This window comes from Psammomys obesus, unplaced genomic scaffold (assembly GCF_907164565.1).
Source record: "Psammomys obesus unplaced genomic scaffold, mPsaObe1.curated_primary_1811, whole genome shotgun sequence".
NCBI lineage: Eukaryota > Metazoa > Chordata > Mammalia > Rodentia > Muridae > Psammomys > Psammomys obesus.
In genome coordinates, this window is record NW_026585504.1 from 42,394,691 (window position 1) to 42,421,310 (window position 26,620).

A 26,620-nucleotide genomic window follows, 5' to 3' on the forward strand; every position below is an offset into this window, starting at 1 on the left:
CACAGTTATGAAGCGGCAATAGAAATACGTTTATGACTGGGGTCACTACAGCATGAGGAACTGTATTAAAGGGTCGCAGCATTAGAAAGGCTGGCTTCCCTGAGAACCTCTGGCTTAGCTGGTAGCTGGGTGAGATCGTAGTGGCCATGCTAGTGGCAGTGCCTCAGTCCACTGCCATATGGCTCTTGGAGTGTGGCTAGGCAGTCTGAAATATCCTCCCATGAGGATATGGCTTTCATGTCTCACTGTGTCTGGCTCCTCCCACACTCTCATCAGGGTTGCACCAGATGTAAATTCTACCTGTCTCTGGTACTTAGCAGAAAATTGTTTTTCTTTTTCATTTGGAAACGGGGGGTGTTATCTGGTTTGTGGGCCACCGCTAACATCTGTGTGTACCTGTGCTTCCGCTTAGCTCAGTTTCTCATGTCTCCTTCATTCTTGGTGAACCGCCTGGTTCTCCTTCCCTCTCCAATCAAGCTGTTTCCTCTGGAAGGGTGTGCTGACTCTTTGTCTAGTGAAATTTCCTCAGGTGAGCCAAACCCTGCATGTTAGCTAAAAATCCAGCTACCTGTGGATGGTGTCTGGTCTGGCTGCCCCAGGCCTGATCTCTTTAGGATGGGCCCACAACTCAGGCCTGGCCAGTAGGGTGCTAGAGTGGTTCCTCTCCCAGACATACCAAATGGTTTACAGATAGTTATGGATTCAAAACAGAGTCCTCTTGGAACCGTCTCAATTGATATTTGCTTTCTCTGGAGTTACAAGCGCGAAGAAGCCACAGGTGAACCTTTGGGCATGCAACTGTGCCTCTACAGTGTTAACCACTCATTGTTAGAGTGAAATTGTGAGTTCTTCCTCCCTTTTCACACTAAAGTTAGCTCTCATCACATAAAGAGTACAGGGATTCAAGTGAATGCATGGCATGTTATCAGAAATCCCAGACTGGAAGCCCTAGGAGAGAATTATGCTCTTGCCAGTTACTACTCTTGTGCAAACGGGTTACCCCTTGTAACACCACTTCTGTAACTAGAATGGGGTGGTGTTCTGCTCAGATGGCTGTTACAGGGTTGAAGCTAATGGATATACGTAGGTCGTACAGTGGCTATCAATATGTATTGCATTTATTTACTTACCAGAGCGCCACACGTTCTAGACAGATGTTCCACCACTGGGCTAAACGCAATGCATAGTATTTGCTGCTCTGCAACTCGCTTTATAGAGCAGGCTGGCCTCTGACTCACAAAGATCCACTTGCTTCTGCCTCCTGAGTGCTGGGATTAAAGGCATGGACTACTATCTCCATCCCAATAGGTACTTATTACTAGGCAGTATCTCAATAATTAAGAACTATTTTCTTTTAAATTATGTATACATGTGTTTGTGTGGTATGTGCCTCTGAGTGTGGGCACCTGTGGAGCCCAGAGGGGGAGCATCCCATCTCCTAGGGCTTGAGTTGTGAGCCTACATAAGATCTTCAGTGCTGTGTGAGCAGTACATGCTCTTAACTACTGAACCATGTCTCCAGCTTCTTGTGGTTTTTATTTGTTTACGTTTTCCTGTATTCTTCTCATCATGTGGGGGTTGGACTCTGGGTCTTGCACACACTAAGTAAGCCCATCTAACACAAGCCACAGTCAAAGCCCTTAAAGAATTTTATTCTGTAGTTGCCTGTAGATGTTGAATTTTGATTTATTTTTGTCCTGTGTGGCTCTGACCAAGAGGAGGACAGGAACTTAGATGATTTGGGAAAAAGAAGGGAGGTGAGGGGGTGGACAGGAATTTCAAAGTGGAGGCGAGGTGGAATTAGGCTGTTTAAAACATTTGTGACTGCAGAACTCTACACCCACTTCCCATTTATAAATAACCCTGTCTCTCAGGCTGGCTCCTCCTGCACAAAGGCCGCCCTGGAAGGGAACAAACACAGAGAGCAGCTGCTAGGGGGACAAATGCAGAGCAGAGGCTGCAGAATCGGGCCTGTGGGGCTTGGGCTCAGGTTGTCAGGGTAGGTAAAATCTCAAGAGACTCCTCTGCCTTGGTCACAACACAGAGCCAGCTGGAGGCTTCTCTGCTGCCTTCTGCCCTGCCTTGGTGGCAGGAAAAGATGGCTGCTACAACAGCTGAGCAGAGGTGATGCTTCTGAGGCAGCACTCCTGAGAACCTAGCAGTGACTTTTCTGAAGCAAGGGGAGAGAGGACTCCAGGATTTCTGCCATTGGAAATAGGGTGTTAATATGTTAAGAGGGGGCTGGAGTGGTGGCTCAGTGGTTAGGAGCACTGGCTGCTGTTCCAGAGGACCTGGGTTCAATTCCCAGCAACCACATGGCAGCTCACAGCTATCACAGATCACTCCAGTTCTAGGGGATCTGATAACTCATACAGACATTCGTGTAGGCAAAACAACAATGCACATGAAAGAAAAAGAAATAAATAAAAAAGCACGTTAAAGTTTGAGAGTAATAGTGATGCTAAGGGTTTTGGAATAGAGGTAACTACTATGTAACTCCGTGTGGGGAGTTCTGTAAGATACACCGGCAGGTATGTGCTAAGACAACTGGACACTCATCCAGCAAGTGTCTGCTGAGTGTTACAATGTGCTGGACTCTTCCAGGTACTCAGTCACAGGCCTTGGAAAAAGGTTAGGGCAGCCAGAGAAGGAGTCCCACTACTCTCCAATTTCTTTATGAATTTTAGGATTTTGCCCTGCTATTTGTAAAATATGCCCTCTCATCTAGCAGTAATAGCTGCCATGCACCAAATACTGTATTTATAGTATATTTACAGTATACTAAAAATAATATTTCAATAAGCTTATTTCTCATTTTAGAGAAGAGAGGTCTGAATTTAAGTGGATTAAGACTTTGACTTATTGCTCAGTGGTAGAGTTTGCCTAGTATGTACAAGCTCTGGATTCAATTAACAGCCTCACCAAAGCCAAAGCAAACCAGTCCAACAAGAAACACTAGTAACTTACCCAAAATCCCATAGCTGGAAACCGTTTCATTTCACCATCCTGCCAATGTCTACACTATTTTTTTTTTTTTTCTGAGACAGGGCTTCTCTGTGTAGCCTTGGCTGTCCTGGAACTCACTCTGTAGACTAGGCTGGCCTCACAGAAATCTGCCTGCCTCTGCCTCCTGAGTGCTGGGATTAAAGGCATGTGCCAGCACACCTGGCTCACATTATCCTTAAAAACGAACAAACTTAGGGTCACTGAGATGGCACAGTGGGTAGAGGCCTCGCTGCCAGGCCTGGGACTGACTGGAATTTGATCTCTGGCATCCACTTAATGGAAGGAGAGGACAGACAGTTATCCCCTGGCTTCTATACACACTCATGGCTCTGGCAGATCTTCTCCTCACCTCCAGTGACCCCCTCCGAAACAGAGTTTAAAAACTGAAGAAACTATTTAATATTACACCATCAGGAAAGCTTTCATGAGTACCCACCTGGATATGAACTATCCCTCTTGGCGACCCCATGGTGCTCACATCACTGCTAGCAATGAGCACTGTTTCAGAGACCAGTGAGTGGCCTGTGGGGTGCACCAAATCTTGCTGTTTAACATATGGTTTCAGTTAATCTAATACTCCATTAAAATTGTTTTTTTTTTTTTGGGGGGGGGTGCACGTCATGCCATACATGTGACTGCAGGGATTGTACTCAGGCTGTGACTCATGTTTGACACGAGAGGTCTTTACTTGATGGGCCTTCTCTATGTCCCCTACTAGATTTTATGATTTTACTATTTTGTCTCTCAGTGGATAGCCAACACCATGGAAGGCAAGAATATGTATCACAGGGCTGTCCAGGCCCTGAACTCTCCAAACCATTCAGTGACGGGGAACAGGGGTACTTCTCAGCATTAAGTGTCGCCTTGTCAGAGGAGGGATAGGCTGATACTGAACTCCAGGGAGGAGGGAGCAGAACAAGGTGTGGCTCCGTTTTTATCAGTCCTTCTGCCCCCAGATTGCTGTGCTATTTAACATAACAAAAGGACCCGGCCTCCTGGTTCTCCCAGGCCCCCTCAGTTGCAGGGTGTGTCTGACATAGCCCACCCCTCTACCCTGAACTTCCAGCCCAGCGACTAGGCTAGCTTTCCCTATATAATCCAGACATGTCCCTCCTCTCTCTATGCTCTCCTTGGGCACTCTTTGTCTCCATCCCCAATGGCAACTTCCTAGCCTCATTCCTTGAGATGAGTGAAACCCCCAAGAACTACATCCAATAAACCTGCTTTTATGCTTGAAATAGATGATCTATAGGGAGTGAGTGGTTCTGTCTTGTCCTTACCTACCCTTTGGCTCTTCCTGCTACTCTGGAAACTGATTCAGTAGCTGACATGTTTCTAGGGAATACTCCAAACCTTTGGCTGCCTTTCTGAGGCAGAGGTTGATGCCACAAAGCCCCAAATTGGTCATCTCTGAAACCTGGAGATTTAGCGTCACAATTTGTACACTTTCACAACCCTGTTCACACACAACTACCCTTTGCCTTCTTCGTCTTGCTGTCCTCTGTCCCCATTTTGGTATAATTATCAGAATCTTTTTGAAGGTGTTCTTCGGGGTTGTGGCAAGTTGGTTCCAGAACAGATGTTATAATACAAATTGTACTTAACTGATTGCAGACAAGTGATTTGGGGCCCTGTCACTTATAAGACATGACTGTGAGACAATGGCAGCCTAGACCGGTGTGCAGATTTAACACACACTAGTGAGCCATTAAGATTTCTCTCCTGCCAACAAGTGGATGAGGAAAACTCTCATGTCAGCACAACTGGTAGAAGGCAATATTCTCATCTCCTTTAGAAAAATGCAACCTTAACAACAACAAAAAAAGGACCATGTATGGTGGATGCAAGCCTTTATTCCCAGAAGTCTAGAAGCAGAGGCATGTGAATCTCAAGAGGACAGCCTGGGCTACACAGCAAGACCCAGTCTCAGCTAACCCTAAATAAACTAGGTCATTTTTAAACTAGCCTCGGTCCAGGCCTGTGATTTCAACACCTGGGAGGCTGAGATGGGAAGATCAGAAAGTCAAAGACAACCTCAGCTATTGTTAGGAGAGCTTGTCTCACAATGCCTCAACCTTCCAAATTGTCAGGACTACAGATGCATGCAACCATCCCTTGCTAAACTTAATTTTATGTTAAAGTTTGTAGTAAATCTTAGGACAGACCAAAGGGATTACAGGGTCCCTAACTGAACCTACAGCTGAATTACACAGGACTGAAATGACTGGACTGGTTATTCTGCATGGTTCTTTGAGACAGTCTCACTGTAGAACTTTTGTTTGGCCTACTATGTAGGTCTGCCTGCCTCTGCCTTCCAAGTATTTGGATTAAGGGCCCATGCCACCACACCCAGCTAATTTTTTTAAGGTTTATTTATTACGTATAAAGTGTTCTGCCTGCACACCAAAAGGGGGCAACAGATCTCATTATAGATGGTCGTGAGTCACCATGTGGTTGCTGGGAATTGAACTCAGGACCTTTGGAAGAACAACCAAAGTTCAATTCAAACTCTTTACCTCTGAGTCATCTCTCTAGCCCCTGGAAATTCTCTCTCTTTTGGTTTTTAGAGACAAGGTTTCTCTGTATAGCCTTGGCTGCCCTGGACTTGCTTTGTAGACCAGGCTGGCCTCAAAGAGATCAGAGATCTGCCTGCCTCTGCCTCCTGAGTGTTGGGATTAAAGGTGTACAACACCACAGACTATTAGCTTTTTGATATAAATTATTTATGTACTCTAGGTTGGCCTAAAACTTGCTATGTAATGGAGGTGATTTATAAACCCCTGACCTTCCTCTCATTTTGGGACTATGGGTTTGCATCACTGTCCCCATTTTTCTGATCCTGCAGATAGACCCCAGGCACTTGCTCCTGTTAGGTAAGTGCTCCATTACTTAGTCACACCTCAGCCTTATAAACGAGACTTCTTTAATTTTCACTGGTCAATCCTAGACCATGGTGAATTCAGCAGCCAAAATGCACAGGCAAAACCAAAGTCCTGCTGCCCTCTAGTGGTGGACTGGTTCTCACATACATGTTCTCAGAACATGCAGGTATGTGTGTGCACAGAAGCCACAGGATAAACATGGTGCATTTTCCTAGATCATCTTTACTTGACGGTTTTTTGGGAGAAAAGAGTAGGTAATGCAAAACACTTTTTATATATTAAAAAAGATGCGGATAATATTGAATAGAATATAAAATTTACATTACTTTTCGAGACAAAGTACTTTTGACATCACAGACATTTCAAGCTAAGCTACTCATGAGCTTTAGGTCGCATCCATAACCCTGAGTGGGAGAAGACCCTGCATGCTAACATCATGGCCTCTGCCACTGAGATAGAAGTCTAAAAGCATTAAATTTAGTGCTTACTCATTTGGCAAAGTACCAGTGAATTACTTAAACAAGCTATACCTTAGGTTTTCTCATTTTATGAGCATTTCAACCTGCTGTTGAAAGGCCTGAGGAAATAGTAGCTTTATGCTTGAGTTGAACTTGTCCTAAAGTGGTTTTTCCTTCAGTGTTTTTAACATGCCTAACGGAGGGGATGACATGCGAGCTGGCCAATATCGTAGGAGCCATGTGGACTTCAGAGGAGGAGTTACCAATACACTTTTCAAGGATGTTATCAGAATGAAAATCAAACTACTCACCTTCTTCAGTAACAAAAGGAAACAAACACTTAGGAGTGGAAGCTTATAAGCAATGGAACTGCAGTGAAGACAGTCCTTAGGGGCTGGTGGCACCAAGTACTTTAGGGGCTACTGTTTTGCTGTAGTACTTGCTTCTCATGCTATAAGAAGTCAAGAGCTTCTTTGGAGTGAAAGGCCATCATATTTCCTTTCCAAATCTTAAGCCTCTGTAACTGTCCCTGTTCTTTGTTGGTAGTGACGACTTGTTCTTTTATAGTACCAGAAGGCATGCAGAAATCTTGTACAGTAACTCAGCAGCACCGAGAGCCAAGATGGGTCAGCTGCAAGGGGCACAGTGGGAGGTGGGCCAGTGCCGCTGCTGACTTTCTAGCACCTATCTGCTCAAGGGAACTCCTGAACTCCCGCACGGTGTCCCTTCTTAATTTTATCAACTTTCATACAATTAATTCCTTCTTACTGGGATCCTATTTTTCATTCGACAAAGCCCTAACCTGAGACTCAAATCTACGTGACAACCTGTTTGTTTCTTTAGGAAAATACTTTTCTGTTTAAAACAAGAATTTGGAGGAAAAAAAAAATGTCGCATTTCAAATAATTAAGGAAGAACACACCAGTGGTAAATGATGTTGTGCTAGGAAGAACAAAAAAGGCAGACACCAATCACCTCCATTTCCCAAGATTAAATGATTATTAAAAAAGCGCGCCACACTGTATAGAAATCAGCATTCTCTCCCATAATTCTGTGCACTGGGACTATAGAAATGTCACTGTCCCTGCCCCAATATCTTCAAATTAACATTCTCAGGTCACAACACCAAGTCTTCCCATAGGGGACCTTCCGGAAAAATAAGCTGTTTCCTCGGCTCATATTTCCCTGGAAGAAAAAAGAAACAAAAATAAAGTCCAGCTTAAAGATGAAAGCACCCAGTCTATACTGCACTTGGGACAGGGCTCGTCTCTAGGAGGTGTGGCTGAAACGACGAGGACAAGACTGTACCCATAGTAAGGCCAACTGACACTGTGTCATAGAGCTCTCTTAAGCTCCTCTTAGCACATATGAATAGCATCAATCTTCACTAGGTAGTTATTTTGAGAATGTCATGGAAAATGTTTAGCATGCTATATGATACAACAGAGAGGACTAATAGTTTTGCTGTTTTTCTAAGCGTGAACAGGAGTGATGGTTTCCCAGATAAGGCTTGCCTGGCACATTAATCCATTTTCTATGTTCTTTCCTCCTGCAACAGGGCATTAGTTAGAAATGGGGACCAAAATAAAATCTGGTCTGTGGAAGAGCTGGGGTTGTAGCTCAGTGATGAAGTGTTTCCCACACATGTGCAAGACCGTAGGTTCAATGACCAACACCACAAAAAAAGATGAAACAGTTTTAGGAATGTAGCATGGTGGCAGAGCTCTTGCCTATTTTGGAAGGCTCTAGGTTTGATCCCTAGCTGTCCAGAAAACAAAACCAAAACAAAATAATAATAATAATAATCCCACAACATTCTTGTTAAGTTTATACTGAATTCATTCAAAGATTCTAGCTTGGATTCAGCTGGCTTGAACAGGAGCAAAAATAACCATAGCAACAACTGAGTCTTTTCATTCAGACTTCAGTCTGGGAGAGCCTGAGTTCTGTGAACAAAGCCTTTCTCATCTGTATCCTGGGTTCTGTAAAGTAATGCAACAAAGAGCTTCTTTATCGCCTTTCACTGCGATCCTTCAAAAAGTGCATGCTACTCAAAACCATCTGTAAGCTGATGGCCATTTTAAGTGACCCCATGCTAAAGTTTGTGGACAGCCCATTCATTATCTTAGTTTTTACTAAAACTCTGTCTGGATTGACCCAACTGGTCAATGATATAGCATGTTGTACTATTATGCTTGAGTGATGTAACTTCCAGCAGTAACCATAAACTATAGTTCTGACAAAGTCATCCACTAAAAAGTCAGGAAGCAAGCAGCTAGTTGTATCCGTATCACATTGACAAACTTCTGTGAAATAAATCAATTTATGTTTTACTTTCACTCTTCATATCTAACTGTGGGAAAAGAAGTCTGTAAGAGGTTCTCAGGAGCTATAGAAAAGTTAAGTCTGCTGGGCTGAGTTCAGTGCAGAGAACACGTGCTCAGCCTGGATGAGGTCCTAGATTCAATATCCAGGCCTAAAAAAAAAAAAGGTGAGTTTGAAAAGAATTTGAGAATTATCTATGTGGACCCTCCTTGTAATTTTCACTCAGGTACTCAAATGGCTTGTGACTGCCAGGTAGGGATTTGTACTTCTTTATCCACATGCTATTTTCCCCCCAAGACAGGTTTTTCTGTGTAGCCTTGGCTGTCCTGGACTCGCTCTGTAGACCAGGCTGGCTTTGAATTCATAGGTATTGGCCTGCTTCTGCCTCCCCGAGTACTGGGATTACAGGTGTGTGCCTGGCTCCAGATGGCAATTTCTAAGTAGCATGCTATACTACTGTGCTTGAGTGACATACAGAACTGCAAAAGTTACACTGATTAACAGCAGTTAAAGAACTATCAGGGATTTAAGACAAGTTATTTAAGAGAACAAAAACAAAATGAGAGGTAAAAATACCGCTTTTTGTAGCACGGACCAGCAATCTATCCAAGAAGTATATATTGGGGAGTAAGGAGGAGATCCACCAGCAAGCCTGAAATTGAAAACATGTTATTTACAAGAGAATTTTTGGCAAAATTCCAGCATAAGTTCCCTGAGAGATAGTTTCAATGAGACAAATTATACCACAGGAAAAAAGTCAACCATCCTATAGTTAGGTTTCAAGTCAACAGACAAACAGAAACTTTATTAATTTTGTTATCTGGCAATTTCATACATGTATGTATAGTATGTATTCCATGATTCTCTCCCTCACACCTCTTATTTCCCTCTCATCTCTATCCCTGTCATCCCTACTGGACTCTTCCCAGACTCATGACTTGGTTTTATTTTGTGATACATTAGATCTTCTATTAGTGGTTAAATGAACAACTGTGTGACAATCAGGAAAAAGGACTTTATAAATGAACCTTCTTCATAAAGAATCTAGATATGAAAACATAAACACTGCTGACCACACTCTCCTACCTGAATACAATTCCCAGTAGCTACATGGTGGCTCACAACCATCTATAACTCCAGTTTTATGGGTGACAGTTTACCAAGATATGAAATGCAAAGTTGGCGAACTGGGGCTGCAACTAACCGGTACAGTATATATGCCTAGCACATGAGAGGCCTTGGTTTCAGTTCTCCATGCATGCAAAACAAAGAAAACACAAAGACAAGTCTGGGGAGAAGGTTCCATGGGAAAGTACTTGCCACGCAAGCCCTAGGATCAGGGTTTGGACACCCTGCACCTGCTCAACACTCAAAACTGCATACTGCATGCCCCACCCTGCCCATAATCTGCACTTAGTAAGCAGAAGCAGAGGATCCTCATGGCAAGCTAAGTAGACCAGATGATCTGGTGAGCTCTAGGTTCAGTGAGGCACCCTGCCTTTGTAAATAAAATGGAGAGCCATTGTTGAAGATACCCAACACATTAACTTATAGCTTCTGCATGCACACATATGCATGCATCAGCCAACAAAACAAAACAAAGCACTTACCCACAGTTGTTGACAGCCATAAGATTCGATACAAGTACAAAGGGGTATGTCAACATACTGGCAAAGAACTGCAAAACAGCAAAGGCAGCTGAGTTATCAAACCGTTCCTAGTCATCATAGTTTCTCCTCAAAGGCCTAATGCTACCATGCTCAAATATTCCAACAGCAGTCTTGCTTTCTCAGCAGCCTCAGATGCATTTACATAGTTTGGAGCTCAGAGGTGCCTCTTTTGCTACAATATCCATCTATATCCAACATTTAACAAAAGGCCAGAAGATTCTTCTCATCCTAGGATTTGTGGTCTCAGTCAAATAAAAGTGAACTACTTATTGAGGAGAAAAGGTCTTAAGCTAATAAACTGTTTCAAAGTCCCTGGAAGAAACTATGAGCTTCCTCTCAAAGACAACAGGAACTACTTTAGAAGCCCACTTTTAGCTTGTGCAATGGTGAGTGCTTAGCCATATCAACATGGAAGGGTGAAGCAGTTTTCCAAGATAAGTAAGATGGCTCAGAGTTCAATCCTCAGAACCCACAGAGCAGAAGGAGAGAACCGACTCCCCAAACTCCTTTTACTTCCACATGCATGCCTTGGCATATGCCTAGTTCTCACAACACAAATAAATGTGCGAGTACAAAGGGTGCAGTTCTCAAGTGCGATGTGAAGGACACAACGTGAGTTGGCCCACTCCCCCATGAAAGCTGAGTAACACAAAAACCATGGGGTAAATGTTGCTGTGACATAGCAACTGTATTATTACCTCTGACAAAGAGTAATGCATTTCTTTGATAGAGATTTCTAGGGAGACAGCTTTAAAATGGTGATCAAACAGGCCAGATTTAAAATAAAAAAATAAAAAAATAATAATCACGACTATTCCTTGAATATTAAGAGGATTGAGAAACTCACTCCTGTGACAGCTTGGGAATAACTTTTCATTTCATTCATGGTAGAGACCTGAAATAGAAAAGGAGCCTCTATCATAATGAATCATACAAAAAGTAGAAAGTAAGTTAAAACTCAAAAGCATACCAATACCCTATTTCTAAATTATCAACCTGACAGTATGAAAATGAAGTTTACGAATAAAGACAAAGCCAGGCATGGTAGTGCACGCCTGTAATCCTAGCACTCTGGGAGGCAGAGGCAGGCTAATCTCTGTGGGTTCAAGGCTAGCGTGGTCTACACAGCAAGTGCAGAATAGCCAAGGCTATAACAGAGAAACCCTGCCTTGAAAAACAAATAAAAAACAACAACAACAACAACAACAACAAAAACCTATGAAGAATATAAAAAAGTGTCAGTCAAGGCCAGGCATGATGATACATGCCGTATACCCAGCAATTGAGAGACATATGCAAGTTGATTCTTTTACATTCAAGGCCAGCTTCATCTATATAGTGGTCAGGTCAGCAGGGTTGCATAGTCAGACCCCATCTCAACAAAAAACTGGCAATCAAGATGACTGACATAGTGAGACCCTATCAAAAGATTTCCAAATTGACTGTCATCATCAATCAATACCGACAAATTCCTATCATAACAGGATGGTGTAGAAAGAAATGTACTTGCCTCAATATTTGAAAAACAAAAGCAAATGTAATGCCATAAAGAAAAAGCCTTTGGAAGTCTTGTTCACACTTTAGATAAGAGGTAACTCAGACCCTCAAAACCTCTCAGGCTGAGATTTTTAGGAGCTCTTCAATACCCCAGGAGATGTGGAAACCCCATAAATTCACCAGACAGCTATTCTCTTTGTACTGTGTTCTAAAATTAGATTAAAAAAAAAAAAAAGTGATCTTGAAGAACTGACAATATGAGGGCTAGATCCATGGACACACACAGCCAGACCTGAGGAAATTTCTAGGTGTATCTCTTAATAGGGAATAGCACAGTCATGCAACCAGCTTCAAATAGTTTTTACTGTATCATGTTTATGTATAATGGCATATAACAACCTGTCATCTTTCTTACAGCTAAATGGCTGCCAGTAAACAGAAAGAAAGCCCTCAGCAGCAAACCTTACCAAGGTCATAACTCACCCCACTGTCCAGTGCATAGGTATTGATGAGATAAGCCAGTGAGTTACAGAGCCACAAGGAAATGATGTCACCTAGGAGGCGAGGAATCAGACCCCTACATGAAGACACAGTAAGAAGGAAAAAATTACAATCAGTGAGACAGTCTACTCAGTACAAACACTTCTCTCAAAAGTTAGAGATTTAAAGCCATTGCAAGGGGCTGGAAAGGCATCATACTCAGAGTGTAGCCTCATTCCCAGTTCAGTCTAGTTAGCAGCTCTACTGAAGGCCGGCCCGTCATGACTTTTGTTCCCACTTTTAACCCTCTAAACTACAGCAAAGGGCTAGCTTTACTATTAGCAACTGTAACAGGCACTGGGTGTGGTGGCAGACACCTGTAATCCCAGCACTCAGGGAGGCAGAGACAGGTGGATCTCTGTGAGTTCGAGGCCAGCCTGGTCTACAAAGTGAGTCCAGGATAGCCAAGGCTACACAGAGAAATCCTGTCTTGAAAACTAAAACAAAACACAACAAAACAAAAAAGAAAACAAACAAAACCACCATAATGCAGGAGGCCAAAGATTTACAAAGTGCTTTGCAGAAGAGACTTAACATGGTTATGTTTCTTTCCTTTTGATATTAAAATCTGGCAGGGCAGCTGGGGAGATAGTACATGACTTTAATCCCAGCATTCCAGAGGCAGACAGGCGGATCTCTGCAAGTTTGAGGCCAGCCTGGTCAATAAAGTGTGTTCAGGATAGCCAAGGCTACACAGAGAAATCTTGTCTCGAAAAACAACAACAACAAAAACTAAACTAAAACCAAAATTTGGCAGAGCAAGAGGAAAAAAAAAAAAAGTGACAATGATCCAAACACAGATATCAAAATCATGTTTCCCAAGGCTAGAGATGTAGCTCAACTGGTAAGAGTGCTTAAAGCATGAGGACCCAAGTTTGATCCCCCAGTGATCAACAAACTGGGTACAGTGGCCCACACCTGTTACTGCAGCACTTAGTAGATAGAGGCAGCAGGGCCTGGAGTTCAATGTGATCCTCTGCTGCCTAGCAGAGGGTTAAAAGAGAAAGCACTGACATTTACAGGCATCCACTTGCTGCATGCCAGTGGCGTAGTGATAGAACTAGCATTCTAAACCTACTCTCCAGTCTGCAAGGTAATGTTACCACTGTTCCATACTGTCCCTCTAAGTCACTCAGACTAGGAAACACAAGTTTGTCTCAGGTAGCCAAAGCTGGCCTCAAACTTGCTATGCATCCATGGCGAACCTCCAATTCCTGAGCCTCTTAATTTTTATTTTTATTAACCACAGTTTATTCACTTTGTATCCCCCTTGTAGCTCCCTCCCTCCTCCCCTCTTAACCCTGCCTCTTGAGTGCCAGGATTATAGGCATAGTCCAGTATGGTCAGTTTTTTATGTGCTGGGGACTGAACCCAAAGCTTCTTGTATGCTAAGCAAACACACTACAAACTCAGCTACATTCAAGGCTCACCAATGCTTTCTTCAAAGTGAGATAGGGGCTAGGGAGATGGCTTAGCGGTTTAGAGCACTTACTATTCTTTCTAAAGACCCTCATTTAGTTCCTAGCACATACATAGTAGTTCACAACTGCATGTAATTCCAGAGAAATCCTGCCTCAAAAAAAAACAAAAAAATCTCAATGCTCCTTCTCCCCAATAAACTTCTGTTTCTACTACCTGGTATTGGGGTATTGGAAGGGAGATAGAGGTATAAGAACCCCAGTGAAACAGTTTTTTAAAAATGGCCAACAATGAGACTAATGATAAGCTTTTTCTATTTGTTAGAATATTTATACTAAAACAAAACAAAACAAAAAAAAACTTAGGGACTGGAGAGATGGCTCATTCCTAAGCAGCCCCATGGTAGCTCACAACCATGTGTGGCTCCAGTTCCAGGGGTTCTGACACCATGTTCTGGCCTCTGCACATACATGCAACCAAAACACCCATACACATAAAAATGACAAACAAACAAACAAACAAATAGATAAATAAATCTGGGGCTAGTAGTACAATTCAGTGGTGAAATATGTACAAAGACCTGTAGGTTTTAGAGGGTTTTTTTGTTTTGTTTTTCTTGGTTTTGTGAGACAGAGTTTCTCTCTGTAACCTTGGCTGTTTTGGACTCACTATACCAGGCTGGCCTTGAACTCAAGAGAGATCCGCCTGCCTTTCCCTCCCAGAGCGCTGGGATTAGAGGTGTGCACCTGTGTTTGATTGCTAGCATCAATCAATCAATCATAGAGACACTAACAACATAAAAGGATTTCATTGATCACAGTAAATTTTTGTTAGTAAAGTACAGCAGTTGAAGCTCTTCCAAAGTCAAGCCTTCCAAATACTTATTTTCCTAAGGTGAGAAAAATACGTTATAACTTCTCCTTTTTTCAAAAATTGGTTTTCTTATTTTACTAACTATATTGTAAAATGAACTTCTTATAAAGGTATGAATATCAAACTATTTATTAAAAAAAGCAAAGAAATTAGACATGGTAGATTCTGTGAGCTTGAGACACTACCTCAAAAACAGAACAGAACAGAACAGAACAAAACAAAACAAAACAAAAAAAGCAATGCCTGGTCCAGTCAATTCTTGGAAACCACACATGGAAAGAGAAAACTGATTCTCCCAACTTGTCCCCTAACTTCTGTACATGCACCTAGATGTAGAGATGCAAAAGGATCAGGAGTTCAAAGTCATCCTCATCCAGTTTGAGGTCAGTCTGGGCTATGAGACTTCCCTTAAAAAAAAAAAAAAAAAAAAAGGTGTGTGTATGCAATCTTTGCAATGAGAAATTTAAGTCAGTAGGTCTGTAAACATTTATAAAGTAAACCCTGGAAGAGAGAACATTTTCCCACCAAATTAAACAAAGACTCACTGCCCTTATTTTCAAGCTACTAACACAAAAATCACTTCAAGACAAATTCAACATTTACTCACGCAAAAAATCCCACGATGCCTTCTTCCCGGTAGATGGTTAATATAGAGTCACACAGTCCACTAGGCAATGATAAAAGGCAAAGCACATCGAGATCACTGAACTATAGAAGGGAGTTTCAATAACCACCTCCCCACCCAACTCCCACTCCCCAAAACAGGGTTTCATATAGTCCAAGCCAGCCTAAATTATTAATAGAGGCCAACCCTGAACTCCTGCCCCCACTTCCCAAAGTGACCTGAGACAGCAGGTATACCTCCCAACACATGGTTAATAATCACAATCACTTTTGACAAAGTCAAATTTATAACTCCTTTTCTTCCCACTTTTCTAGCACTGGTTCACTCTTATGAATCTATCATGTACCTATGAATCTACTGGGGCTGGGGAGGTGGCTCAGTTGTTAAGAGCACTGGCTGCTCTTCCAGAGGACCTGGGTTCAATTCCCAGAAACCACATAATGGCTCCCAACCAACTATAATATTATCTAATGCAGATAGAGCACTTATCTACATAAAAATAAATAAAATCTTAAAAAATAAAACTAAGACTATGAAGGGTGTGGTATATACAGTTCAGAATGCATTTGGTTTCAATGGTCCTACATTGTAGTCTGTGGTCTTTGGGTAGGGTCCTAACTTAGCCTAGGCCTATTTCCTTGTATTTTACTGCTTTTGGTACAGGTCAAATGACACAAGTATGAATTTGTTCTGTAAATGCTAAAGAACCATAAAAAATATTCAGTAGTAATAATGTATTTTGCTTTAACAAATTTCCTTGAGTAGTTAAAAACAGAACAGGCTGGAAAGATGCTCAGTGCTTAAGAGCACTTGCTACTTGCTACTTTTAAAGGTTCAAGTCCCAGCACCTGATAGGGGTTCACACCTGTCTCTAACTCCAGTTCTAGGGCATTTAATACCTCTTCTGGCCTTCATGGACACTGAATGCACATGGTGCACATACAGACAAGTAGGTGTGCGCACACACACACAAATTAAAAAAGAAAGAAAAACAAACCCCAAACACTTACCAGTACTTAGACTCTCTGCCAATAAACTGTATCATAGACCTGAGAGTGATCACTGTAGGACAGAGACAAGACTATTTTATTTTAAAAACTGCTGACAGTGAATAAGGCAAGTTAGCCGGTAAAGATGCTTGCTGACAAGCCCCCAAACCTGAGTTTCTCCTCAGAACCTATGTGGCAAAAGGAGAAGATGGATTCCCAGTTGTCCTCTGACCTCCACACATAAGCTGTGGAATGCCTGGACCTCCTCCTCTACCAAAATAAATGTAAAACAAATTCATTTTAATTAAAACAAGACCCCACCAAGTGTGTTGAGATTTATATTAATAACCCGAGAAGTTTTTTTTTCCATCTAAAGACACTTCACTATCTAAAAAGATGGCAAAGCAGGCGAGCAAAAAATATGAAGGCAGAATCCTGCAATCAATGCCCATGCCAAACTATCTAAATGTCCAAGAAAGATCAAGATATAGAATAAAGAAGTAAGAATATTTTATGCCATCAACTACAAACATACCGTGGAAGGGATGTGTAATGAGGGTAGCAGCAGAACGAGCAATCATCTCTCGAGTTGTCTAGAAACAATCAAAACACACTTCTGAAATCTAAATAAATGCCACTCATATTCCTATAAGGAGTGTGGATAGACTCCCAGTACAGGGCAAAGGGCTAGGCACTAAAGCTTTTCTGTTTTAGAAGCTAGCTCCAATGGGATTAAGGTAATATTTTGCCACTGTATTATACCTGTCATGCATTTTGAAATCTATCTGAAAAAGAGACTGTTATTTTCCCCAATTCCACACACAAGACAATAAGAGAAAACACACAAACACACACACACACACACACACACACACACACACACACACACAGCAAAGAAAGAGGGGGGAGGGTTATCAGTTTATATAAACTTACCAGTACTGGATTCAGTCATTTATTTGGCAGTAGTGGAAATTGAAACCAGGGCCTCTCTCACACACACGTTAGGTAAGTGCTCTACTAACAAGTTATATCCTGGACCCCTTTCGACCTTTTTCTGGCAGTCTGTCTCACTAAGTTGTTTAGGCTGGCCTTGAACTTACTTTGTAGAACAAGCAGGTCTTAAAGTTCTGCTCCTCCTACTTCAGCCTCCCAAAGTAACTGGGATTAAAGGCCTGAGCCATCACTTGGAATTATTCTCTTTCTCTCACAATGACAGGATTCAAAGAAGCTGGTATTTACACTAGAGAGATGTTCGCCTTCAGATATGTGCCAACATCTTAGGGACAACAACTCTTCAAGTGTGGAGCCTCAGAGCTTCTATCCTAAGTTATCTTTTCTGACTAGGAATCTGAATTTTATCTAGTCTGGAAAATGATCCATGTTCAAGCTTTGGAAATGCTCTAAGCTACATCTCAGCCTACGGGTGGTTCTGAAGCCAACAACAGGGATGAGAAACAAGTGAAAGAACATTTCAACCATGCATCTCTGGACAAATAAAAACATGCACATTTTCTGTGTGCTGGGTACAGTGCACCCTTTAATCTCAGCACTCGGGAGGCAGATCTCGAGTGGATCTCTGTAGTTTGAGGCCAGCCTGATCTACAGCCTGAGCTCCAGGCCAGCCAGGGCTACACAGTGAGACCCTGTCTCAATAAAATAACTAAAAGATAAAAATTAAAAAAAAAATAATTGCTACATGTTTTCAACACCACTAGAAGACTTTCAAAGGTCAATTCCACACTGGGGAGGGGAAAGCTGAGGCAAGAGGATCGGATCATGAGCTCAGAGCTAGTAAGGGCTACAAGACAGACTGTGTCAAAATAAATAATAATTAAATAACAACAAAAAAAAGAATAAAATAAGGGGCTGAAGAGATTGCTGAGTGGTTAAGAACACTGGCTGCTCTTCCACAGGACCTAGGTTTGGTTCCCAGCACCCATATGGCAGTTCCTAATCCCCTTTAACTCCAGCTCCAAGAACTACTCTTCTGGTCTCCATGGGTATCAGGCAGGCATACAAGCAGGCAAAACACCCCCACACAGAGAAAAGAACAAATGCAAACCTGCCTTATTGAGTAGCACCTGTTCCCAAGAGCAGGCCATGTTCTTCTTTTGGGTTATTACACAGGAAAACCCAAATTAAACTGAAGATTTAATTTCACTTGAAAACAGACCTAGAAGCACAGGACTCATGATCCTGGTTCAGTAACAAGGAGTAAATTCATCTCTTACCTCTTTGATAACTCGGTCAAAGGAAGATGAGCCTTCCTTTTGTACATTTACAGGTCCTAACTCCTAGAAATCAAAAGCAAAGACAGAAATCTTGATGGTTTTAAATAGAAGTTCTTAAACTCATGACTACCCCATAAAACACACCACTGAGATGAAAAGAAAAAGCCTTGGCTTTTCTCCTATGGTCTAACAGCAGGAATTTGCCAGAGACAGACAGGAGTTCACAGAAAAGCAGCTTTAACCTACCTCAGGTTTCTCACACTCCTGGTAATGCTACAGAAGAAATAAAAATAAAGAATAGTTAGGGCTATTAATATGTCCTGTCAGAGAAATGTTTTGTTTGTTTGTTTGTTTCTTTCTTTCTTTATTTCAAGACAGGGTTTCTCTGTGAAGCCATGGCTGTCCTGGACTCATTTTGTACAAGCAAGAAAGAAATATGCCTGCCTCTGTCTCCCAGAGTGAGGGGATTACAGGCATGCACCCCACACCCAACTGAAGGTATTTTTTTTTAAAAATAAGATTTATTTATTTTATGTATGAGTGTTCTATCTGCATGTATGCCTGCCTGCATGCCAGAAGGGGGAATCAGGTTTCAGTACAGCTGGTGAGCAGTTGCTGGGAATTGGAACTCAGGACCTCTGGAAGAACAGTATTCTTATCCATTGAGCCATCTCTCCAGCCTTAGAGAAAGTATTGACAGGAAGTGAAATGCACTGATTTTCTTCTGCACACCTCCCAATTTCTACTCCACATTAATCAACTGGAAATAAATATTCTATGGTGGCATTATCTGCTGCAAAGTTGAATGTATCAAACACCTGGAAGAACTAGCAAATGCTCCTGATAACTCTGCTTTTGTGGGGAATGGGGAGGCGGGGAGTTTGGAGGTAAGATCTAGTTACTTAGCCAAGCTGACCTTGAGCACATGGTAATTCTTCTGCCTCAGCCATCTAAGTCTTGGCATTGTAGGTTGGTAAACTGCCTAGTTTAAAACCTTTTTGTTTCTGAGATAGGGCTTCATGTAATCCAGCCTGGCATTGACCTCTTAAGAAGACAAGCATGGCCTTAAACTTCTGATCCTTTGCCAAGTGCTGGGATTATAAGCATACACTACTACACCAGTATACAAGGTGCCAAGCATGGAACCCAAGGCTTTATACGTGCCAGGCAATACTCCCCCGTTCCCACTTAAATTTTTGGTTCAATCCCCAGTAGTGCAAAGAAAAACAAGATATGTCTGTGTGTGTGTGTGTGGGGGGGGGGGGGTCAGAATTAACAATAACAACAAAACCCTCCAGGGACATTATTTACTAAATATACAAGTTAATAGGGAATTGTTAAAACCATAGCCCAGTTCCTATTCTTCTTGGGGAAAAAAGCAGAAATACCAAGGCAAGATTCTTCTTTCTATAAGGTAAAAGAACACAGAATTGGTATTCAGTTTGAGTATCACTACATTTTCCTTTTGCCCATGATTGCTTCTCAAACAAGCAAGACAGTTTTCTATAGAAGAGACTGTGACTCCCAAATTATACTGCAAGAGGAAATATGGCTTCTGATATGTTTTAGAAATAGAAAATGCACTCAGGTGGCAGAGGCAGGCAGTTCTCTGTCTCTGTGAGTTTGAGGTCAGTTTGGTCCACATAGTGAATCCCAGGTTAGTTAGGGCTATATAGTAAGTTCCTGTTGAGAGGTGGCTTGGGAGGGCTGGAGGTGGGGAAAATGACAAAAAGCAAAGAAAATAGAAAATGCGCTAGGAGAATGTAAAATGGCCCAAAGCCACATACTTAGTAAATGACAATTAGCTTCATTATTTTCTTTGCCTTTTTTTTTTTTTTTTTTTTTTTGAGACAGGTCTCATAGCCAATAATAATACTGAACTCTTACTCCTATCTCAACCTGTCAAGTGCTGGGTTTACAAGCTTTCTAGACTACATCTGAGTTTTATTTTCTAATTCTTATCAGATTTTTTTTTTTTTTTTTTGTAAAAAAAACCACTGCTAGATGTAATGGCACACACCTTTAATTCTAGCAGTCAGAGGCAGAAGCAGGGGGATCTCTGTGAATCAGAGACCAGCTTGGTCTACATAGAGAGCCCCAAGACAGCCAGGACAATAGAGAAAAACTCTGTCTTAACCCCCAAGTCTATCTTTCAGAAAGAAGTCTCATCACCCAGGTTTATACAACACAGAGTTCTGGCAGTCCACGATGACAACCATCTTAGGGCCTTCCCAGCTGACTGTGGCTTAGGGAATACAGCAGGCAACAATGCTTTGTCTGTTGTTAGGCAGATTATGAGGATGCACAAGACTCCTGGGATGCGTGCGCCTGCAAGAGTGGGCAGAAGGCTCAAGGTATGGCTTTTCCCTTTCAGAACATTTGCTCTTTTGAAGACATCTTGCAACTCACTGCTCCCCTTTTGTCCATAGCTCTACAGGCTTTTTGCATATCTGGGTCCATAGATGTCTCCCAGGCCAACTGCTACCTACATGTGTGTGTCCAGATCTCAAGCATAGCTCACCAACTTCAAGCTAGGTTCCTGTTGTTAGGACTGGGAATGTCACAGCAGTGGCTACCTTCTCTCTAAAATATAACACCCAGCCCTGAAAGGTTATAGGGCACAAAGGGATAAAAATGCTGACTATGGTTCTGGTGAAGACAGGCCTATCTAGGAAGGATTTAGGATGTTGGATGTCTGAGAAAAATTAAAACAGTGGTCAAACAGAGCTTGAAAACTGCTCACCTCAACTAGGTAACTAAAATATATAAAATCTCAGAAGTATCCCTAACCTAAGAGTACCTTTTATAATGCTGACAAGCAACAAGCTTCTACAACCCCTTCAGCCTTAGGTGCTCTAGTAGGGTGCCAACACCCTCCTGCAAATAAATCAGTGTCTGAGCCTAGGTGGGAAGGTATGCACACTATACACAGACCAGGCTGTCCAGCTGCAGCAACATTTCACCATTTTGAGTGCCTGGAAACAAAGCTGAGTCAAATGGAACCAGCACCTGGCAGAAGCTACAGGAGGCCCTGGCCAGCCTGCATAAATATCCCTGAGACCACTTTTCTTATCATGCCTACCCTCCATGCCACCAACCCACAAGCTGGCACCAGGACCACAGACCCATCACATGACATGACACATGTGACGGGAGGAACCTTGAGAAGGATATGAGCTCAGACCCTTCTGAACTGTAGCATGGGGCCCTGGGACTGATGCTTCCAAAAATTTTACTACCTGCATTGATTAGTTCTGTTTTAACTTTAAACATTCATGCAATGTGGTCCGAGTGGTGGCACATGCCTTTAATTCTGGCACTCAGGAGACAAAGACAGGTGGGAATTCAAGGTCAGCCTGGTCTATACAGCAAAACTCTGTCTCAAAAAAAAAAAAAAGAAAAGAAAAAAAAATCAGGCAAGAAGAAAAAAGTGTTTTGTTTTTCGAGACAGGGTTTCTCTATGTAGCCTTGGCTGTCCTAGAGTTGCTTTGTAATCCAGGCTGGCCTCAAACTCACAGTGATCCTTGCCTGCCATCTGCCTCCCTGAGTGTTGGCATTAAAGGCATGTACCACTACACCCGCTGGAAAAAAAAAGTTTAAAAATACACAATGAAACACATACATAATGTTGAGATGTCTCAGTAGGTTAAACCCTTGTTGCACAAACATGAGAACCTGAGTTAGAATCTCAGGACCCAAGTAAAGCTAGGCATGGCAACATGCCATATACCTGCAATCTTTGTGCTTCCACAGAAAGACAGGAGACCGGAACAAAATTCCCCAGGAGCCTGTGGGTCAGCTAGCCTGGTGCACACAACAGTGAATAAAGAAACCCTGTTTCAAACAGGGTAGAAGAAGGTAAGGACCCACACTAGGGGTTGCCCTTTGACCTTCATACATGCACCATGCATGACTCATTTGCTTAAACATGTGCACATATACAACACATAAACAAAACAAAATCCAACAATAACAAAAACCCTGACATACAGAGAACACACAGAACCAAAAATATACACCTAGTGAGGCAAATATCCATACAGCCATAGAAAATAGCACTACCCCATACCCCATACGTTAAAGTCCCCTTCCCCTTGTTAAAGTCCCCCCTTTCCAGGTGCTAGAGACTGCAATCAGAGCTTTGCACAAGCTGGGTGAGGACTCTACCACTGAGCTGCACCTCAGCTGCTAAGTTCATTTTTTCTTTCTTTTGTAAATGTGTCTTTATTATTTGTGTTCGTATGCTACATACATATACAGAATATCAGAAGAAACCCTGACGGAGCCAGTTCTTTATGAGTATCATGGAAGTTCTGCAGGATCAGCTTCAAGTCATCATGGCAGCGTCACCTGCTGAGCCACCTCAGTTGTGCTTTGGTGTTCTTTTTGAGACAAGGTCCCATGAAGCCCAGGCTGTACTCAGGATACAACTGAGACTGGCCTTGAATTCCTGACCTCTTTTCCTCCACCTCCTAAATGCTAGGATTACAAGCACATGAACCACTATGCCTAGCAACAGCTTTTGCTTCTTTTTAATACTTTTAATAGAAAATGTGTCACTAAGCTAACACTAGAAATTAAAAAAAAAAAAAAAACCACAAAAATTCCAGAAAAAAAGTATGTTTTAATCAGCTTTCTTCTTTTACAATAAATAAGCCAATAAAAAAATTTTAAAAATAGAACTTGAACTGTATATGTGAATGGAACTAATTTCTATTCAGAATCTGTGTTTAAAGGAAGATCACATATGGCAGTCAATTACTTCAACTTGCACAAATTTCCTTTGTTTCTTGGGTAAGAGTGGGTATTTAAAAAAATATATTTTCAAGACAGGCAAGTGGTCAATCATTTGTAATCTCTGTACTCAGAAGGCAGAATCAAATTTAGGGCCACCTAGGCTAATAAGCAAGTCTGAGGCTAGCCTATACTTCACAGAGAAATCCTTTCTTCAATCAATCAATTACTTAATCAATAAAGAGAAAATGTCTTTCAAGAGACAAGGGTTCTAAGTTTATCTTTGAAATTGCTCTTTATCAGTGGAATAAACTGATAAAAGGCAACCAGAATGCTTGAAAACGTTCATCGGATTTCCTCTTACCTGTAAAACTTTACCGTGGACAACAGTTCCAAGGACTCCTGAACACAGTCTTGGAGTTAAGCCTGTGAACAAGCCACGCTTCCCATCGATGCTTGCAATGTGCTGAGCTAGGAACACAAGCCAGAAGTTTAGGTTCTAGCCCAGGAACAGTTAGAGGAGGTTTCAAGGCAGCATGCTTTGTATGTATTTTCTCTCAGCAGCTCTAGCCTATCAGTCTTCAGTGTCACCCAATTCCAAATAAATCAAAGACACTTACCATAGCAAAAGAGGCCAGGGAGCTGAAACACTTGTCGCCCAAAAATATTTCGTCCTATTGTTGGAGAAAGAGGCTCATATCCCACCTTTAAAAACAAAAGATTGCATCAACATTAAGCAATGCCCCAGGAATACTTTGGCTGCAAGGTCTTGAAACACGAAAATCAGGCTCAAAAATTTTTTTTGTGCTTGGTGCTGAAAATGGACTCCATGTTCATCCTTATGCTCAATCAGGAAGCTACCTCCTTATCCCTGTAATTTTTACAAATAAAAATGCAGTTTATCTTTTCTAGATGAAATATCATCCTTATCAGCCTTTTGTTCTGTTGGACAGATTAAGACTGGGGTTCAATAAACTCCCAGTTGCCCTTTGAGCCCTTTGAGTTGAAGTCTATAGAGTAAAACCATGTAACTAAGATAGATTATCAAATTGCAAACAGAACAAGGAAACCACTGTGTCAGGAAAGCCTAGTTTACTGATAAGGCTGACAATTTTTTTTTTTAACATTTTTTATATTTGAACAAAATGAGAAAATATCCACTGAGTGAACATCAACTGCCTACCTATAAGGCTAACTAGGCAACAAAGGCAAATGCATACAGCTGGGTAATTCACTTAGAAAAATAATTACAAGCCACGTCCATGTTAAATGAACAGACTCATTAGCAATATACACAGCCATAAAAATTAATGACTGCCATTTTATTTGTACAATATATTCAGAAATTGTAGTGCCAAAGGGACACTAGAGGCCGGGTGTGGTGGCAGCACTCTGGGAGGCAGAGGCAAGCGGTTCGTTGTGAGTTCCAGGCCAGCTTGCTATAAAGTCCAGGACAGCCAAGGCTACTCAGAGAAACCCTGACTATACCCCCCCCCCCAAAAAAATAAAGGGACACTAGAGAGAAAAAAAAATATAGGACAGTTTGGGTTCTCTACTGTTGCAATTCCTTCATCTGTGTTAATCCTCCCCCTCTGACCTCAAAGTGCTATCATGCAACTTTAAAAACAGTATTTGGGACTTTCACCAAACCCCTGGAATATTTGGCAACACAGTGATATTGTGAAATCAGGATTTGGGATATTAAATCGTTGAGGTAAGAGCACTGAATGTCACTTAAAAACACTCTCCGTTGAGAACTATGGAGTAGTGTAGCTTTCTATGTGTACTGCAAAATGCTGTCACTCATCTCATGCAATCTAACTCCAAATGTGCCAATTTTGTTTTAGACACAGATCTCACTCTTCGAATTTCAATGTTTATACTAAAATCCGAACTTGTATCAGTCAACCTGGCACAATCTGTATGAGTAACAATTCAAAAAATGAGATCTATCCCAGAATCTTGCTTTGTTTTGCTTTGTTTTTTCAGAACTGTACAGTGAGGACAGAGATTCTAAAGCCTGCTTCCTTCTGGGACACAAAGCATGAGGTAAGTATGTCAACCCTCAGAAAATGCTTCAAAAACGGCCTGCTCATCACAGGGAAACTTAGAAAAGCAATTGAAAATGCTATTACCAAAAAAAAAAAAAAAAAAAAAAAAAAAAAATAGGCCTCTTTACCCATGAATATAAAATTTCACTTAAAAACTATTTTATAGGTGATTGGAAAGCTAAAGGGAGGCCAGAGACACCCGAGAGTCTGATGTTAAGTTAAACTCGCTAAACTCTTTACACAAATGATTTGCAGCTCTGACCAACGTGATTTTCATTGTCATGAACCACATGGGCTGCTGTGAAAGCGCTCAATGGATCCTGAGGAAATCTGACTTCATTATCACTTCTCAATGAGCTCCTTGTGTATATCCGGGTATCTGGTGTTAAAATCTCTGACCGGGAATAGAAGTAGAAACAGCAAAATAGAAAACAGAGAGAGAGAAGAGAAGAAACAATAAGACGTTGGCTTTCTTAGAATTTTAAATTTATCCTTACATATGTATTTCACGTCTCGAGTTTGGGGTATGTCGGCGAGGAGTGGATGAGGTGAGGTGACAGGGAAAGGGTTGGGAAGCCCTCGGTGGCGACCGGCCAGGATCAACCTCAGGGAAGGAAAAACAAAGTTGAGAAGAGCCACAGGGCAGGGAAGGCTAGGGTGGCAGTTGGCTGCCGAGACGGAGCGGGCCTGCCCGGGGCGAGCCTCGCCATGTTTCCGAGGGGGCCGCGAGGCCGTGAATGCTGTCCCTGAGGAGAAGGAAGGGCAGCCCGTCGGGAGGGTGAAGGCCCGGGGCGCAGAGGCGACCCAGAGGCGCGGAGGGCGGCGGCGACCGGCCAGGACGCTGGCGGGGAAGGGTAGAGCGACGACTCATACCTGGATGAGCACTTTCACGTACATGAGCGGCTGGGACAGGATGGTGAGACCGGAGCCCAGGAGCACCTGACTGGCCGCGTCCGCCATGATGGCACCCGCGGACGGACGGACCGACAGACGGAGTCACCAAGCGACACAGCCGGTTCCAGATCACGTGTCAGGGGCGCCGGCTTCACTGGCCCGCCCGCAGCGCGGCCGCCAGCTCAGGCCCCGCCCACTGTCCCGCCCAAAGAAACGGCAGGCGCTCGCGAGGGGGCGCCTGGGGCGGGGCTTGTGGGCGGGGCGCGCATGCGTCTAGGGGAGGGCTCCGCGCGCCGCTGGAACAGGCGACTTCTTTTGCGCTTGCGCAGGCCGGAAGTGTCCGGAAGGAGTCGCGAGGGCTTGGTAATGTGGGATGGGGGTGGTGACCCTGACCGCTAAGGCAAGGTCAGACGACTACTGCCGGGA

The 26,620-nt window shown here is 42.5% G+C and overlaps 1 protein-coding gene across 2 annotated transcripts; it reads right to left on the reverse strand.

The window, feature by feature from the left end:
* Positions 1-7,322: 7,322 nt before the first annotated feature.
* Mtch2 (mitochondrial carrier 2) lies at positions 7,323-26,354 on the reverse strand. 2 transcript variants are annotated; one of them, XM_055601155.1, is made up of 13 exons: positions 26,174-26,354; positions 23,870-23,954; positions 23,614-23,720; positions 18,762-18,788; positions 18,516-18,578; positions 16,820-16,877; positions 16,306-16,357; positions 15,278-15,337; positions 12,322-12,415; positions 11,189-11,236; positions 10,282-10,349; positions 9,267-9,323; positions 7,323-7,531 (listed from the first exon to the last, which is right to left on the reverse strand). In XM_055601155.1, the coding sequence occupies exons 1-13, from the start codon at positions 26,258-26,260 to the stop codon at positions 7,522-7,524; spliced, it is 816 nt and encodes a 271-aa protein (XP_055457130.1). In that variant the 5' UTR covers positions 26,261-26,354; the 3' UTR covers positions 7,323-7,521. The 2 variants fall into 2 exon arrangements, with proteins under 2 accessions (XP_055457130.1, XP_055457126.1); XM_055601151.1 differs by having other exon boundaries at positions 9,248-9,323; positions 26,174-26,353.
* Positions 26,355-26,620: the final 266 nt, after the last annotated feature.

Excerpts from the sequence above, each read along its gene's own strand:
- Mtch2 (XM_055601151.1), bottom strand. The coding sequence starts at position 26,260 with ATGGCGGACGCGGCCAGTCAGGTGCTCCTGGGCTCCGGTCTCACCATC. Across the intron at positions 16,878-18,515 it reads TTGACCGAGTTATCAAAGAG|ACAACTCGAGAGATGATTGC; the intron begins GTAAGAGATGAA and ends GATTGTTTCTAG. Across the intron at positions 16,358-16,819 it reads CATTACACATCCCTTCCACG|TGATCACTCTCAGGTCTATG; the intron begins GTATGTTTGTAG and ends TCTGTCCTACAG.